The 17,075-nt window shown below is 38.2% G+C and overlaps 1 protein-coding gene across 1 annotated transcript; it reads left to right on the forward strand.

Moving 5' to 3' along the window:
• The first annotated feature begins 7,603 nt into the window (after nt 1-7,603).
• Nucleotides 7,604-10,115, forward strand: LOC112172207 (amino acid permease 3). The gene is made up of 5 exons (XM_024309462.2): nt 7,604-8,059; nt 8,178-8,411; nt 8,515-8,608; nt 8,706-8,920; nt 9,027-10,115. Exons 1-5 carry the CDS (start codon nt 7,954-7,956, stop codon nt 9,818-9,820), a joined length of 1,443 nt encoding a protein of 480 aa, XP_024165230.1. The 5' UTR covers nt 7,604-7,953; the 3' UTR covers nt 9,821-10,115.
• The last annotated feature ends 6,960 nt before the right edge of the window (nt 10,116-17,075 follow it).

Here is a 17,075-nt window from a genome sequence, read left to right on the forward strand (position 1 = left end):
TGCTTTATAAGCGCCTTCGAAAGAGAGTGAAACATGCGAAGCACTTAAATAACTAAAACCCACTGTGCTAGCTTTTGCAGATAAAGGAGGCTGTTTATTCTCTACCTTCCAATACAGAAATGACATCAGACAATATGTTCAAACATGCATTTGATCCAATGCCCAGAACATTCAGCTGTCCTTGGAAGACCTTTGACTAGTGTCAGATTAGGTTTTAGAATATCTCAGGTCTTTAAACAAAAACTGCAGCTGCTACCTTTCCATGCAAGCTAGCAACTGGGTACTCTCTTTTCCAAAAGTTTTACTTTAAATTTAAACAGTGATCGACGCAGCATCAGAGCCGAGTTCACACTGCGGCCCTCAATACTCCTCTTCATGTTCAACAATATACATAACCTTTTTACTCGTGTATATACATGTGTATATTTCAATGAGTGCGGCTATTACCACCTTATTATTTTGTTTGTTTACCCTACTTGTTCATTACACCTTACATTTTGATTCTAATTATTAAATTTACTTATATAACCCATTTCTATTTTCAAGAATATCCTCATATGACAGGTTCAATTAAAAAAGAGATTTTTTTAACGAAAACCTATCATAATCTTATTTACTTCCATTTTAAAAAAATTTTCTTTCAGTTTCGATGTTGTCTATTTCAAATCGATGTCAAAATATTAATAAGTTAACAACAATGAGCAATGAAGAAGAGATTGATTTTTTTTCTTCGTGTTTTTTATTTTTACTTTCGGTGTTCACAAAAGGTATTGCAAATATTTTGATGAAGTTAACACTAATTAATGGCTTTGTGAATTGAATAAACAAATTAATAGTGAGGATGCAAAAAAGATGAAGAAAAAAAAAATTCAAATTTGGGTGGAGATGATCAAGACTAATATCATCTAATGATAAATTAGGTTGTCTTTGTATTTAATTAATTTGTTATGTATTTATTTTTCTTACAGATTTGGATTTTAGAAAATTAGTGTACTATTAGTCATTTTACACTTGGGTAATATAGTCTTTTAATAATTTAAATGTCTGTAGGGTGAACTAAGAAAATGATAGGGTGGCAATAGCCGCACCTTATTTCAATTCATCTAAACTCATATGTAAAAAACAGGAAACAAAAATGCACTTAAAATTTCAATTAAAAATTTAAGTGTGCTCCTAAATCAATCACATGGGAAGAAATTTACACACATTACCAATTAAAAGATTTTTAAGTATACATTTTTTTTAATTGTGAATGAACCTCCTAAATAGTTGAAGGACAAAACTCTTGATATTTTTTATGTTAGACTTGAAGCATACAAAAGATATATGTATAATTTAATAAATCGATAATATGGAGAGAGGGCCTCCAAAACTTGCGGAACAACCCGATGAGGCGAACTTTCGATTTCGTGATGGCGGTGGTGAGCCTCGTATTCTCTAGACCAGGCCAAGGCGAGATGACAGTGGCATAGGCATGGAGAGGCCGTGGTTTCTTTTGCAATGGCGCTGGGATCTTGACCTAGTTTCTCGAAGGCTCCGGTTGAGGTGATTCTCAGTTGAGGATGGTGTTTTTGAACGTGGTTTGGCGGATCATGTCGGAACTGTGACGTTGGTGTCGGCACCTGCAGCTTTCGAGGTGTTTGGGCTCTGTGTCATGGGTCGGCGTCATTTGACCGAGGGGATTAGGTCTGAGTAGTTGGAGGCGTCGGTGGTGGCGTCGGGCTGGAACAGACCCGACTCGGGCTGTGATGGCGCATGTCTCCAGCTAGCCTTGGCAACAATGCGGTCACGGGCAGGTAACGGGCGGTCTTAACGGGCTCAACCCGTTATAACGGGTTGAGTCCGATGGGTTTGCGGGTTATCCGTTGGAATCCGTTAAGACCGTTTAAGTTTTTTTTTTTTTTTTTTTTATTTTAAAATTCTTTTCTATTCAATTATACCGATTGAAACCCGTTAACACCCGTTAAAATAAATATATATATATAATTTATTTTTTGCACTTTAAAACTCTTTTCACACCCATTATCCACTAACCGGAACACCAGCCTCTAGCCTGATCATTTCTTCTTCTACTCGTTTCATGTCCACTTTCTACCATAGCTTCTTCTCTTTCTTCTATTGGTGTATTAATTGTCTCAGCATTCATACTTGTCTGAACACATTCAAGAAAATAAATCATTTACAGAGCTGTTGAAAAGCAAATTAATTAATATGGAATGAGAAACACATGCATATATAGAGCTGATTAGAAAACTTGCAGTACAGTACTTGCCTTTTTATTCATACAACATTCTTTGTCCATTAACAATCAATAACATTAGTAGAAGCAAGAAACTATTGAACCAAGAACTTGTACCGTGTATAAAAAACAACTAAGAACATTAGTCTTCAAAAGGTGTCTAATGCACTTCCATCTATAAGAGAATTCGAAGCAGTTAAAAGAATTGAATACAATTCACATTAAAGGACAAACATGGTTTCTGATAATGTGGAGGACGTGAACAATGTTCTCTCTCATGTCCTCTTAACTATAAATGGAATCAAGAACGAGAAAAAGTTAAGGTTGAAGTCAATTATTTACTAGAATAGTAGCTGCAGTTCAATTATTCAAAACAGAAATAGACAGAGGGGTCTTGGTGCATGGCTGAAGTCAAAAAAGCCGAGAAACGGCAAGAGGGTTCGGCGTTCGAGCGGTTAAATGTGGAGAAGAGGAGAGAAGGTTAGATGGGTTAGACGTTTTTTTAAAATTCTAATCGGGTTAGATGGCTTCCATCGGGCAGCCCATTTTCGCCCGTTAACTACCGTTAGTTAACGGGTTGGCAGCCCATTGACACATTATGTTATTGGGCTAAAATAAATAGGTTTTAAGCAGGCAGTTAATGGGTCATGGGCTGAATTGACAGGCCTATCTCCAACGATTTGTGATAGCGGCAGGAGAGCCGAGCCCAGTATCTGTAGCGTCGGCGTTGGCTGGGTCGAGGTTAGGGTTAGCTGGTGATGCGGGTGGTGACAAGCTGCAAGCAAGAACCACTTCCGGAAAACCGGCGGGAAACCCTAGTTTTAAACTAGGGTTGACCATTGTTTTGACTAGGCTGGTTGGAGCATATGGACCAGTGCAGGTGACTGGGCTTGAGGCTTCTTTCTGTGGGCTGCTGGTGGTGACTAGGCCTAGTGGAAGGCTCAAATCTGGAGAGGGGCTGCAAACCTTCAAGAAGAGCCCGAGGAGCAACTTGTTGCTGAGGTTGTTGGCTACTGAGGAAGTTGAAGATGGTGCTGGTTCCAACTCCAAGGGAGAGGGACTAACGCTCTCTTAAGTTCTCTAGGCTTTTAGACATTCTGGACTCAAGCCTTTTGGAGTAGGGATAATTTCTATAGGCTTTTCTAAGATGTTTCTAGTTGATATTTGTACCACAATTGCGTGATTGACATATTAAACTAGATATATGAATATATTTTCTTAGACAACAAGATTATTTTTTGCTTAGTTTTAGGTTTGCTGTTCAACGAGCGTCCCTTTAGACTTTAATGAGTTTAGTTGTGGCTTAGATAGGTTATCCGGTTTGTTCCGGAGTTCCTTATGTGAATTATGTTAGACTTTAACATATTTTCATGACTTAATTAGTAATGAAATAAATCCTATTCCAAAAAAATAATACAAAAGCTATATGTATAATTTAGAATGACAAACTGAGAATACAATACTATTGCCTAGCTAGCTTGGTTAATATTAATCAAATTTCCATTCCTTCCAAATGCTTTTGTTTTCTCATAGACTCATTGTCACAGACCAGGGTCAAAGCGCTGAATTAATGAATGGTACCCAGATAAAGTTGAGCTAGAAGAATCAAACCCTTTGCACATTGGGTATTACTGTTAAATGTTAGTCTATAAGTCTATAACATATACGCAAGTATATTTAATTTACGTATAAATATTATTCCCCATCTCAATCAGGTTCCGTGATCATTTCCAAAATTTCAGACTAATCACCATCAAACAAAATTTCAGATCATTTTGATAATATGATGGATATATGATGGACTGACGATTACGCATTTGTCTCTAACCAAACATACAACATATTAATTATTCTCTATCGTTTTCTTCACATGTATATAGATGAGCCATAAGCATCAGGAGAATAGCTAAGCTAAGGACATCACAACTCATCGGTACAAAATTAGTTGTTAAACTTTGGATGACATGAGAATTATTCAAAAATCATTTTATTATAAAGATAAATTATTTGTGTGGAAATTCAAATATATATTCATGCTGAAGGCTTATATTGCCATTAATATTGATCGATGATGATGTTCTGATTGATCCATATATTCTGAATGAACAACAATATATGCTCATTTATCTGATCTAAGGGATCACTGTTTAGAATTTGGTTACCTCCTAGAACATTTCCAAGAGCTTTTGATCAGTCCCTGACACCTTTGTAATCTTACTATGCATTGAATATATATCACTACCACTTAGTGGGTTGGTCAAAGCTTGAACCTCACTTGTTCTTCCTTCATTACCTGTATACGTGTAACACGCTAAAGCCATATACCATAATGTATGCTAATTAGGTTACATCAATTTCATTAACCAGTTAAATCTTTTTAGATAAAATTTAACAATAATATACTATAGGCATCTCATTATGTTCTACATTTGGTTTCACAGTACGTATAAGGCTTAGTGGTTTCTTAATGATGTAAAACATTAGGCACAACAAGTTGATGAGCTCCTATGCTTTGTGGAAATGACCTTTCTTTGTTTCAATGATTAGTTTGGATAGCAAGGGTAAGAAAAAGATAGTGCTTGCTGTACACCTCTCGTATGGGAACTATATGATTTATATTACCAAAAAAAAAAGACCGTTGAAAATGTTAACAAGTATTTGAGTTACATTGAGATCTTTGAATAAAAGTATTTTTCAATTTCAATTGTTAAATTTGTGTACAGTAAATAAAAAGATGAATTTCGCGAGCGCCGACCATAACTTCAACAATTATACTTAGTTTGGATCCAAAACACACAAACATAAAGTAACATGAATCAAGGACACTATAAATGTACTATAGCCAGTGGGTGTGAGTGAACTAGATCCCTTATTTTGATATGATTAGCACTTAAAAGAAACATTTGAGTGATATAGTTATCATATAATATGCTCCAACCCTATGAGTTAATAAAGAGAATGAAAATATGAGAGAACCAAATTCTCTTTTAGTAAGGGACGGCTGATAGCCTTACCAGCTGTGAGAATTTTAAATTCTCGGTGTCTTTTTGAATCAATGGCTACTTTGGCCTTGTTCCTGAATGGTGTACAATTGTTAGATATAGATAAGAATCAGAATTTTCAAGTGAGGACGTCCTCATTTTCGTAAACAGCAGGGACATTTTCAAGTGAAGATGCATCTTCTACATTATCACCACTCTAATATGTAATATGGAACAAATATTTTTCCTCAATAGTGTAGGTCAACGTTTCCCAATGAATACTACCGCACAAACTACACCCTCTAAATTTGCTTACTAATATACAAATGATGAGACCGTGTCTCAGCTCAGTGAATTATTTTTAATGCGATAATTAACTTATAACACATCATTTGCTAAATACTTTTCAGTAATAATGTTGTCTTGGATGTTATCCTCATTCCTAGTATAAGGTTGTCTTAGACTATCATGTATTCATGATCCGCAACAACTATATATTTATCTATGTCTTATTATTTATTTTTTGGTTATATTAGAGAGAAATTGAACTATTAAATTAGTTTAATTCTAACCAAATTCTCAGTTTCTCTTACTCTTTGGGTTAACCCTAAAAGCCTAAAGACTTTACACTTAATACTGCTGATAAACTAAATTTGTTATACTTTTTATTGTGCTTCCTATTTAAATATTTACATATGTGGTTCATAAAATATATACTTTGCCTTAACAACCATTCAAACATCTCTCTCTAGAACACACTCCCACGCGCTGAAACCCTAGATCTTGCCGTTGGTCTTGTCCGCCCCTGTCCGGCTGCGCCGCGGCCTTGCTGGTGCTAGCCTTTGGCCTCGCTGACGTTTGCCTAGTGCGGCCGGATGAGATGATTGCTTGAGGGGCGAGTCTGGTGCTTGGAGACAGAGGATGGGAGGAGTTTTCCGCCGAATCCATTGGTTAACGGCGATGGCTGCATATGGACAGAGGCATGGCAGTGGAATGAGATCGGAGGGGATTTGGATCATAAATGGATCGGGACTGGAACTAGACGCCATCGGTGGAAGGGGCGACGAGATCGTTGGCGCAAGGGCTTGGTTGACGGTGGCACTTTGGTTTCTGGTTTGGAGCCCCGCGTCACTCTATCTTGGGTGTGTGGGTGGTGGTGTAGTGGAGCAGTAGGATCGGCGACATGGGAGATGGGGGTGAGTGGTATGGAGTGGTGTTGATTGGTGTCGCCAGTTTCGGGTTCGATTGCATGATGGTGGTGGGGCTCCTATATGGGTGCTGGCGCGGTGGGTATGGTGACGGGGTGGTGCAGCTGCTGAGTTGGGCTGAGGGGTTTGCGCTGAAGGCTCTCTTTGTGACCTTAGGCTTCTGGGCCTGGATTTTGCTCATGGGCCTCATTTGGGTTGTTTTATTTATGTTTTTTGCTTTCTTAGTGTTAGTTTGGTTCATGTTTCTAATAAGTCCCCATCCAAGTATGGTTAGAGAAGGTGGGCTAAGTCCCGGTCTACACACTTTGTGTGCCTCAAGTGGAACCAACCTTCTGGTGGTAGAATGAAACGAAGTGTCGCAGGATTAGATTCCGTGCGACAACATAATAGGAAATCTGTGCTACTTGTTATGATGTTTTTTCTTAGTAGAGTTATCTTTCCGTTGTGTCACCGCTTTGTCAAAGCAAATAGAGTAGCCAATTGAACACTCTTTGCTAAATGGTGAATATTAGAATACGTTACTTATTGTAATTTGGGGTCCAGGCTTTATGTCTCCCCCCTCCCCTCCCCCCTTTGTGTTATATGGTTTTATTAATCAAAGCCTGAAAACAGCCGCACCGGCTCTCTTTAAAAAAAAAATATATATATATATATATATTTACATAACGCAACATATTTCTCAGAACCAGTAAAATATGGTACTCTCAAACCTCATCAATTCATCGCACGGTGATTATTGTTTGACAGTTACTATAAAGACTCAACGACTAATTAACCGTCTACAGAATTTGGGTAACTCAAGACGGCGAATCTTCAATCTTCTGGCCAGAAGTAAGAAAGACGGCGAATCTTCTGGCCAAAAGTGAAACTAGACGGTGACTGTTACCCATGTGGGATTGTGGGTCTTCGTCGACGGTTCTGAGCAAAAGAGAAAATACGTATGCAGTTGAAAAGGAGAGCAGTAAGAAAGTTACTCTGGTGGGGCCAGCAAGTAAATATCTGAGGTAGGAAAAGATGCAAAGATTTTTGCTAGAAAACAGAGAGAGAGTCAAGTTGGAGCGATGATGGGGCGTGTTTGGTCGTTGACGTACGCGCCCTTTTGGGTCACTTTTAAACCACATGTCCATCACTGTGGCTTCCTCCTCCAGAAAACGGCTATATATACCCCACTCCCCATTCCAATTTTGTATCCCATTCGATCTCACTTTCTGGCTTCTTAGTTCTCTCATACACTTCTTCTTGAGCATCTCCCTCACTGTTTAGAATCAAACCCATCTTGCATTCTTAATTTGGATAGTGAAATCATTTGGGTTTCTGTGCTTCTTGGTGTGTGTGCTTAATATCTGTGTCAGTGATTCAGTTGGTTGCAGCACGATTTGAACCACCCTCCTCATAACTTGGCCGGCCAATTAAAGAACAAGACCCATTTTTTTTCTCTCATCTAATATCCCCAGATTTTGAGTATATACACTCCAAAAACTTTTGAGACTTTCTTACACAAAAGGCTTCTGCTTTCAGTACAAAAATGGGTACTGTTCTTCCCCAACACCAGGCTTTTGATGTTTCTGTGGATGTGCAACCACAGAGTGGCTCGAAGTGTTTCGATGACGATGGCCGTCTCAAACGAACTGGTAAATTTTAGTTCTTCTATCACCGGTTTGTGGAAATGCCAAGCAGAATTTTCATGTGCTTTTGGCCTTGAATGAATGTGAAATTGACACTCATTATTTGTTTTGTTTTATGGTCCAGGAACCGTTTGGACTGCAAGTGCTCATATTATCACCGCTGTGATTGGTTCTGGTGTGCTGTCCTTGGCTTGGGCCACAGCTCAACTTGGCTGGGTTGCTGGTCCCGCCGTGATGCTCTTGTTCTCTTTTGTCACTTACTACACTTCTACTCTTCTCTCTGCTTGTTACCGTACCGGTGATCCTGTCACTGGCAAGAGAAATTACACTTACACAGATGCTGTCAGATCCAACCTTGGTAAATTTTCAAGCTGTAAACTTTTTGGTGGAGATTAAAAAGTTGGGTCTTTCTCAAAAATACTAAAGCTTGAATCTTTATTCTCTTACTTTTAATCTTTCAGGTGGGTTCAAGGTGAAGATTTGTGGGTTTGTTCAGTACTTGAATCTTTTTGGAGTTGCTATTGGCTATACTATAGCATCATCTATAAGCATGGTGTAAGTGGTGTTTGAACTCATGGATTAAAAACTTGGTGGTTTTTGATTATGTAGTTTTCTTTGGGCTAATGGGTAGTTGCTATTGATTAATTTGCAGGGCTATAAAGAGGTCTAACTGCTTCCACAGCAGTGATGGAAAAGATGAATGCCATGTGAACAGCAATCCTTATATGATTGCTTTTGGCATTGCAGAAATCATATTCTCCCAAATTGAAAACTTTGATCAGCTATGGTGGCTCTCCATTGTTGCTGCTGTCATGTCCTTCACTTACTCCTCTATTGGACTTGGCCTTGGAATTGGGAAAGTTGCAGGTACAAATATGAATTAGTGTTGCGTAGATCTTATAAATTTGAACTTGGTTTTTAGTATTCAATTGAAACTAGAACTGAAGCTTGTTCTGTGTTTGTCAATTATCAGAAACTGGAACAATTAGGGGAAGCATGACTGGAATAGACATTGGAACAGTGACAGAGACTCAAAAGATATGGAGGAGCTTCCAAGCACTTGGTGACATAGCCTTTGCCTACTCCTACTCTCTCATCCTGATTGAAATTCAGGACACTGTCAAATCCCCACCGTCAGAAGCCAAGACGATGAGGAAGGCGACTCTAGTCAGTGTGGCAACCACAACCCTTTTCTACATGCTGTGTGGTTGCATGGGCTATGCTGCTTTTGGGGATGCATCCCCCGGAAACCTCCTCACCGGTTTCGGTTTCTACAACCCTTACTGGCTCATTGACATTGCCAATGCTGCCATAGTCATCCATCTTGTTGGTGCCTACCAAGTCTTTGTCCAACCCCTCTTTGCTTTTGTTGAGAAATCAGCAGCAGAGAAGTACCCAGATAGCCAATTCATCACCAAAAACATCAAAATCCAAATCCCTTGTGTCGGTCTTTACAACCTCAATATGTTCAGATTGGTGTGGAGGACACTGTTTGTGATCACAACCACTGTGATTTCCATGATCCTTCCATTCTTTAACGACGTTGTTGGACTTCTTGGCGCTTTGGGATTTTGGCCACTCACGGTATACTTCCCAGTGGAGATGTACATTGTCCAGAAGAGGATTCCAAAATGGAGCACCAAATGGCTTTGCCTCCAAACCCTAAGTGGTGCTTGCCTCATAATCACCATAGCTGCTGCTGCTGGCTCAATTGCCGGGGTGGTTTCGGACCTCAAGACCTACAAGCCATTCCAATCCAGCTATTGATTCAGCAAAACTTTTAACAGTTATCATTAATTTAGTATTTCCGTTCCCGGTCTAGCTTCAGTGGTAAAAAGTATTTACCCTCACTCGAGATCAAAGATCTACTCTGTAACAGAAAAAAAAAAAAAAAAAAGGGAGGAAGAAAGAATTGGTCCTTAGGATTTCATTTCTTGTTCATGTTGATAATGATGCTTGCATATATAGAGTTGTTTTAAGTAGAGGTTTTATTTTGGTTTGGTGCTGATGTACTAGTTCTTTTGTCACCTGTCAAAGTTGTGATGGTTTTGGTTTCTTCCAACCCTGCTGAGTCCATGACCTGAATTAAATGAGAATTCTGAAGAACCAATTGGAATTGAAAATGGTCAATTCCCACACATTCACATACTACTACCAATTAAGAAGAGAAAAAGAAAAGGAAAACATTCTGATTTCAATCAGAGACACGATCAAGTGGGCTAAAACGACATCACAACCATCTTGTGCTTTTCTCCAAGTCTTCAATGGTTTGTTTCAATTATTGCAACACTTCAAAATAAGATAGTAGTGTCGTGTGAGACCGAGGCTGTGAGTGTTCTCTATGGATGAGTTGTTGAAGAAAAACCGAAATCCTGGACTGCCACGGTTGACCAGCCTGTCGTTTCTTTTCATTTGTGGGTCTATATCACACAAAGGGTTCGGAGAAGTTTTTTGTCAGGCTGTTGAATTATTGAAATAGTCCGATCAACTAATAAGAGAAATTCACGTAGACAAATGAGTCAATTATATATCTAAAACACTCCGCTTTTACTTGAAAATATGAAAATATCCTTACTTCTGCCATTTTATTGGTCGGGCCAATTGTATGGTATGATGGTGAAGGGGAAATATAAGAACTTCTCACTTATTTGATCTTTTTTCATTTTAACTATTTTTTCAAAAAGAAGATATTTACGATATGCATTTCGATTATCATATAGAATACAAACTTTTGACTAGTGGCATAGTCTTCCCTTCGTAAGTGGGAGGTTATGAATTCGACTCACGAAATGTTATTTACCTGATCAAAAAAAAAAAAAACTTTTGTATCAGAGTAAAGAAATCGTCTAGGAGGGCATTTCGCTTATCATATAAACTTTGATATCATTTAAGAATACACACTTTTATTACAAGGGTATGTTTGAATTTAAGGCCAACAACCCTAAACAAAACGGGAGGATATCACCTCTCTCTAAAGTCTCTATCCCAATTCTGTCCCACCACTAATATTTCGTCATGTGTTTTTCCGTTAACAAAAAACTTAAAACACTGTTAACTTTGATTACTTTTTAATAAAAAATACAAAATTGATTAAAACCAATATGGCGTAGACTTCTGGGTTTCCCCGTTCTCATCTTGAAAAGAAATTTAGGCTTCAGTTTATGGCTTCCAATGAATCCAACCAAGATTTGTCCCTGTTTTCCCTCTTATCAACCCATCTCATAGAATCTTGCTTTCCCTAGTAATTAACCTTCCTGTACTAGCTCTCAATCAATTCATTCCAGTTTTTACCCATGAACTCAGTGAAGACGTTCCATGAAAATGAACAGCGTTCAGTTGCAAGGAGATAGACGACGATGAGCGGCAATCGACCCGGCCTCTCCATTTCAAGGAAAAATAGATTCTCAGCTAAATCATAAACAACAGCCTTCTGCGTTGCTTAGAAGCGCCATTTGTATGCCTCCAAGCGGAAAGAAAGCCCAAGCTCAAAATCACATTTTTTCGATCAATTTCGTTTGGAGATTAGAAGCACCATTTGCGACCAGATTGAGAAGCAGGGGACCCATTTTGACCCGACCCGACCCGACCCGGTTCGACGACCTCCAACCAAGACGACCTGGAATTTTGCCGTCCCTCCATCCTTTTCTGTTTTTCTTGTTTTCAGTATTAGAAACCTAACAATAGAGATGGGTATTGCTGGAGCCTGGAGGTGAATCTGGATGGGTATTCTTCTTTCATTGTTTTTGGTTGTTGCTGCTTCGTAGAACCCTACATCGCATGTGAGAGATATTTCTCATTTTTCTAATAAAAAAAATTACATAAGTTAAATCTAAAAATGATAAGTTAACGGAGTTGCTGCTGATAAGTTAATGGGACATGTGTCAGTATTACAAGCAGAGAGACAGGCTTGGGACAAAATAAATTAGGGACATGTGATTTCCTCCCAAACAAAACTTGTTATGAATGCGAATGAAGTATTATGAGACCAATAAATAATTCACATGTAAACTATGACCATGCTATCCTTCAACCACATTGATTATGTATTATTCAAGAATCATTTCATTATTTAACTATGCTATCCTTCCCCAATTAATGACTAGAAATCTTTGTTTGTCAGCATATGCGGAAACTTGTAACAGACGCCGAGTTACTACCTAATTCTGACTTCTTCTACATTGAAATATACTCATTTGACCTCTACTGCAATCAAATCGTATAATCTACTTATTAATTAACGAATTCCAAATTTAATCAAATGGGTTTCATTAATTTCCTGCCAAACCATCTAGAAACTATATTACTGCGTGGTTGTTTTAGACACGACTTAGAATGCAAGACCCTAATCAAATTTGAAGCTTAAACCAAGTAGCTTTAGGTTCTAAACACAAACTTTCCTGTTACACATTAGTATGTTGAGTTTGACAATTTGTCCATTAAAGACTAAACAAACGTCACAAAGGCCTTGCCTTGGCGTAATACAATTCTTCATCAATTATTCAATCGTACTTCGTCTTCGGCCAAGTTTGGGATTGCTTTGTTTCTATAAAAAAAAAAATTCCTCTAAAATTTTAGGTTTGTTTAAGGAAAATCAAAATTGGGAGAGAATTGAGTCGTGCTTTCATTGATAATAGAGACCTCTTTATATAGAGGATTATAAGCATAGAGATAGAGTTGTACATGGAAACATTTTGGATATCTCCTAAGATTCTCCGAGAATATCTTTAATATAAACCTTATTTCAACTAGAGCAAGTAACCTCCAGTTTGGGCCAGACACATATTCTAGATTTACTTGAACACTCCCCCTTGTGTCACCCAAACGTGGTGCTCATCTCGTTGCCTCATTAAAAACCTTGCCGAGCAACAAAAACCCTGTGGGACAAAAATAACCTCGGTCGAAGGGGAAAAAGAGCACAACACACCCTTCATGTTTCGAGACCATACATGTAGACATCTCCTCCTGACGTCTACATCTCTGCCTGATGACTACGGTCATGGGAGTTCGGATAATTTCCTCAAACGATGCTACCAACATGTTTCTCGAAAGTGGAATTTAGGCAATGACTTAGTGAGCAAGTCTACCACATTGTCTTCAGATTGAGCCTAGTTCACTTTGATCTTGAGGAGAGACTGTTGTTGCTGATTATCCTTGGTATTGTCGCTTTTGATGTAGCCTTACTTCATTTGATCAAAATAAAGGTGGCAAAAGGGCCGTTAAGCACGAGCACGGCACGGGCCCAACACCCTTAAAGCGGCCCGGCACGGCCCAAGCTTGTTAGTGACTAGGCACGACCCGAGCACTTTAGAATAACGGGCCGGGTTGGGCCTAGGTGTGATGTCCCGAACCCGAATTCACCGGTTTACTAGTCACTTGGACGGTGAACGATCTTTACTTTCACTTTTACTATCGTTTTAGTGCTTTTAGTGGCCCTAAAAGTTGGCTTTTTGTTTGGGTCAAAATTAGAGAAAATGTTCTTCATAAAAGTTGTAGAGGACGTTAAACTGAGTCCGTGGACATGTGGTACGTAAAAATCGGAGTTCGTATGCGAAAGTTATAAGCGAAAATGTAAAGTTACTGTTCATAGTAAGTTTTTATAAAAGGTGAAAACTATTGTGGTAAGTTCCCCCGATCCTTTCCTCCTCTTCGGCTCGATTTTTCCTCCACCGATTTCTTCCTCCTCCGGCCACCCACGACGGAATCCGGGCACAGGCAAGTTCGCCTCCTCCTCCTTGTCACACCTGCGGTGGTGTTTTTCGATGACTCGGCCGGAGGAGCTCGGATTTGAGCCGTGAAGCTCACTGTAGCAATTAGAAAGTTTCGTCGATTTCCGGCGATTCCGACCGTCTCCGGCCACCAAACCAGCGTCGAAGGTGCGGTTTTTGCCAAGGATCATTTTCCCCCTAGCCTTGAGCCACGATTTGCAGTGTAGAGGGAGAATCGATCAAAACCCAATCCGAGGGTTCTTGGATTTTCTGGGTTTTCTTCACCGGCCAATTTCGAGCACTTAAAGGTGAAATTGGAATGTGCTGTAGTTGAGAAACTTGTTGGGTCTGTTGTGATGTTGCTGCTGCCAAAATTTGGTGGCCATCGGAGGCCGGCGCGTGGAGGCACGTAGGGCAGTTTTCTAACTTCGATTTTTTAGCCTATTAAATCCTATAATAGATGTAGAGCTCGTAAATGTGAATTTGGTTGGAATTGAAGAAAAGTTGTGTTGATAATGAAATTTCCGGAATTTAGAATTCCATTACTGATTTACGAGAATCCGACCGTCAGATATCTCTCGGTTCTGCCTTGGAACCTTTAAATTAACGAATTGGTATTAGTGGTATAATTTGGGTTGAATCCGAGAAGAAGTGAAGATATGATTATGAGGATTTTATTTTAGGAATCGTATTTAATTGCCGAATCTATATTCACGAATTATAATTGTGTACAGGGCGATATATCGAGTTATTACTCGATGAAGGAACTCGTATGCATGATCGCCAAAATTGTACTGTGAGTGGACATTTATTTTAAATTAATTGTGCATGCAGTATATTAATATTTTCCGATTGAGATTTAATTTATTATTTGAATTATTGAGTTTTATGATTTTATGATTTGAGCTTTATGAATTACGAGGTTAGTATTGAAATTCTTTCCCGAGGGCTTTTAGTAGATTTTCAAGATAGTTATTTATGAGTTATTGAGTTGGGGAATGATTTTCGGGAGGTGACTGATTAAGAAAATATTATGAGAATTATTGATTTCGAATATTGGTTTTTATGAGGATTCACGAGTACGAATGTTTCATCGAATATTTGAGCATGATTGAATTATCGAGATTTATTGAGCTTTGAGCTCCGCACTTATCAGCCTTGAAGTTAGATTGAGATTTTTTTCCGAAAGCATTTATTGATTTACAGAGTATTTGATTTATGCTTTCGAGGATTTATGGAGATATTGAGGTTTGAGTTAGCGAGTTAATCTTGAGTTATGCTTTCGGTGCATTATTATTGACTTATTGAAGTAAGATCGAGTTTCTTTCCGAAAGTAAGTAATTGAAAGAGGTTGTTTCCAGTTTATTGAGGAGGCTATCAGTCAGCGCATGTATGCATTACCTAGTTGGCAGTCCCTTCTAGGTAATAGTCTGGTTGGCAGTCCCTTCCAGACTACATCTCGGTTGGCAGTCCCTTCCCATGCGTCACCTGGTTGGCAGTCCATTCCAGATGACATGAGGTAGTTAGTTGGCAGTCCCTTCTAATTACCTGTGGTTAGATGGCAGTCCCTTCTATCCACCGCCTCCTATTCATGTTGGCAGTCCCTTCCGATGCGTCATCTGGGTGGCAGTCCCTCCTAGATGGCATGAGATGACTAGACAGCAGTCCTTTCTACTCATCAAACGAACCTCTTGAAAAAGGATGTTTTAAAAAGGATTGAGGATGAGATCTTAAGAGATTGCAGGAAAGGTGATGATTTAAAGTATTTCCAAGATTGTTACTGCATGCGAGGTTTTAGAGAATAACTTGGGAAAACATTAAGTTTTACTTATTCATTCGAAATTACTAATTTTTCGTCCACTCACTCTAACGATTTTTAAATGTTTTCCCCTGGTCCTTTCGGTTTTAAATGCCCAGTTTGCAGGCCAGTTTAGCTTGAGGTCGAGAGTAATTGGGGTTGAGACAGACTTGGGGTTGAGACATAGCTGTCATAGCTTCCGCATTATAAAAATATTGGTCATTTATCTTGTATTCTATTCTCTTGTACGCCTGTACATTAGATTGCTCTGATAACCTATGAGATTAATATTCTTCAGTTCAGAATTGTTTGTGAAATGGATGTTGTGATATAGGGAGCAGGGTGGCTCTAGTGAGAAGAATAAGGGTGGATTATTTTAGAAGTGTAAATATTTTTCTACAGGTTTTTTGGGTAGTCCACTTTTAGAGGGAGTTCTGCTAAATTTTTGGTAGAATTTCTTCTGAGATGGGCTCCGCAGAGCCACTTTGGATTTTCAAGGTGGATTCCCGGGTGGGTCCTGTCACTAGGAATATTAGCACATTGGCCCAGCCCGGTCCGAGCTCATAACGGGCCCGGCACGGCCCGAGCACGACATATTTGGGCCGGCCCGTTCCAAACACAAAATTTCATTTTGTTTTAAAAAATATTAAAAAACTACAATAATGAGATTTGAATATTAGACCTCCTTATTTAAAATCTCATGATAATTCCATTAATGCTATTTCTTTTATGTTGTCAAAATAGTGAAAAAAAACATTATATCATTGTTTTGACATAAAGTATTTTTTCTAAATATTAAATATATGTTTATGAATAAAGACTAATCTCATAATAATATAAGGGCTAAATACTAGTTAGTACCCTGTGGTTTAGGTCCAAAATCAATTCAGTCACTGGACTTCTAATTTCATCAAAAACACCCCTGCACTTTCAATTTTGATCTAATAGGTCCAATTCGTTAATATTCTATTATGGATTCAAGTTATAGTTGGATTATTTGTTGAAAAACTATTTATTTTTAATAGTAGGACTCACTCCTAAATTGACTATGCAGACCACCTGGACACCACATCATAAAACATAGGTCATATATGAGCCACATTAACAAGTTAAATAACTCAATTGTCGGAAAACTAACAAATTGGACCTATTAGATCAAAATTGAAAGTGCAAGGGTGTTTTTGATGAAATTAGAAGTTCAGGGACTGAATTGATTTTGGACCTAAACCACAAGGTAGTAATTTGTATTTAGCCCATAATATAACTATAGAATGAAAGAAAGAATAATATGATACTAAATCTTCATTATATTAATAAAGATTAATCTCACAATAATATACTAAAAGCAATATATTTTTAGTAATTTTTTTTTTCTTTCTTTCTTGTAGTGGAATATAAAAAATTATTAGAAAACTAATCTTAAAAAGCTAAGATTGAGAAAAACATTGTAGAACTTAATTTATTTGAATTTTCTAAATAGTTAAATAAAATTATTTTTTATTTATTCAAATTAAGATTT

This window comes from Rosa chinensis, chromosome 6 (assembly GCF_002994745.2).
Source record: "Rosa chinensis cultivar Old Blush chromosome 6, RchiOBHm-V2, whole genome shotgun sequence".
Lineage (NCBI taxonomy): Eukaryota > Viridiplantae > Streptophyta > Magnoliopsida > Rosales > Rosaceae > Rosa > Rosa chinensis.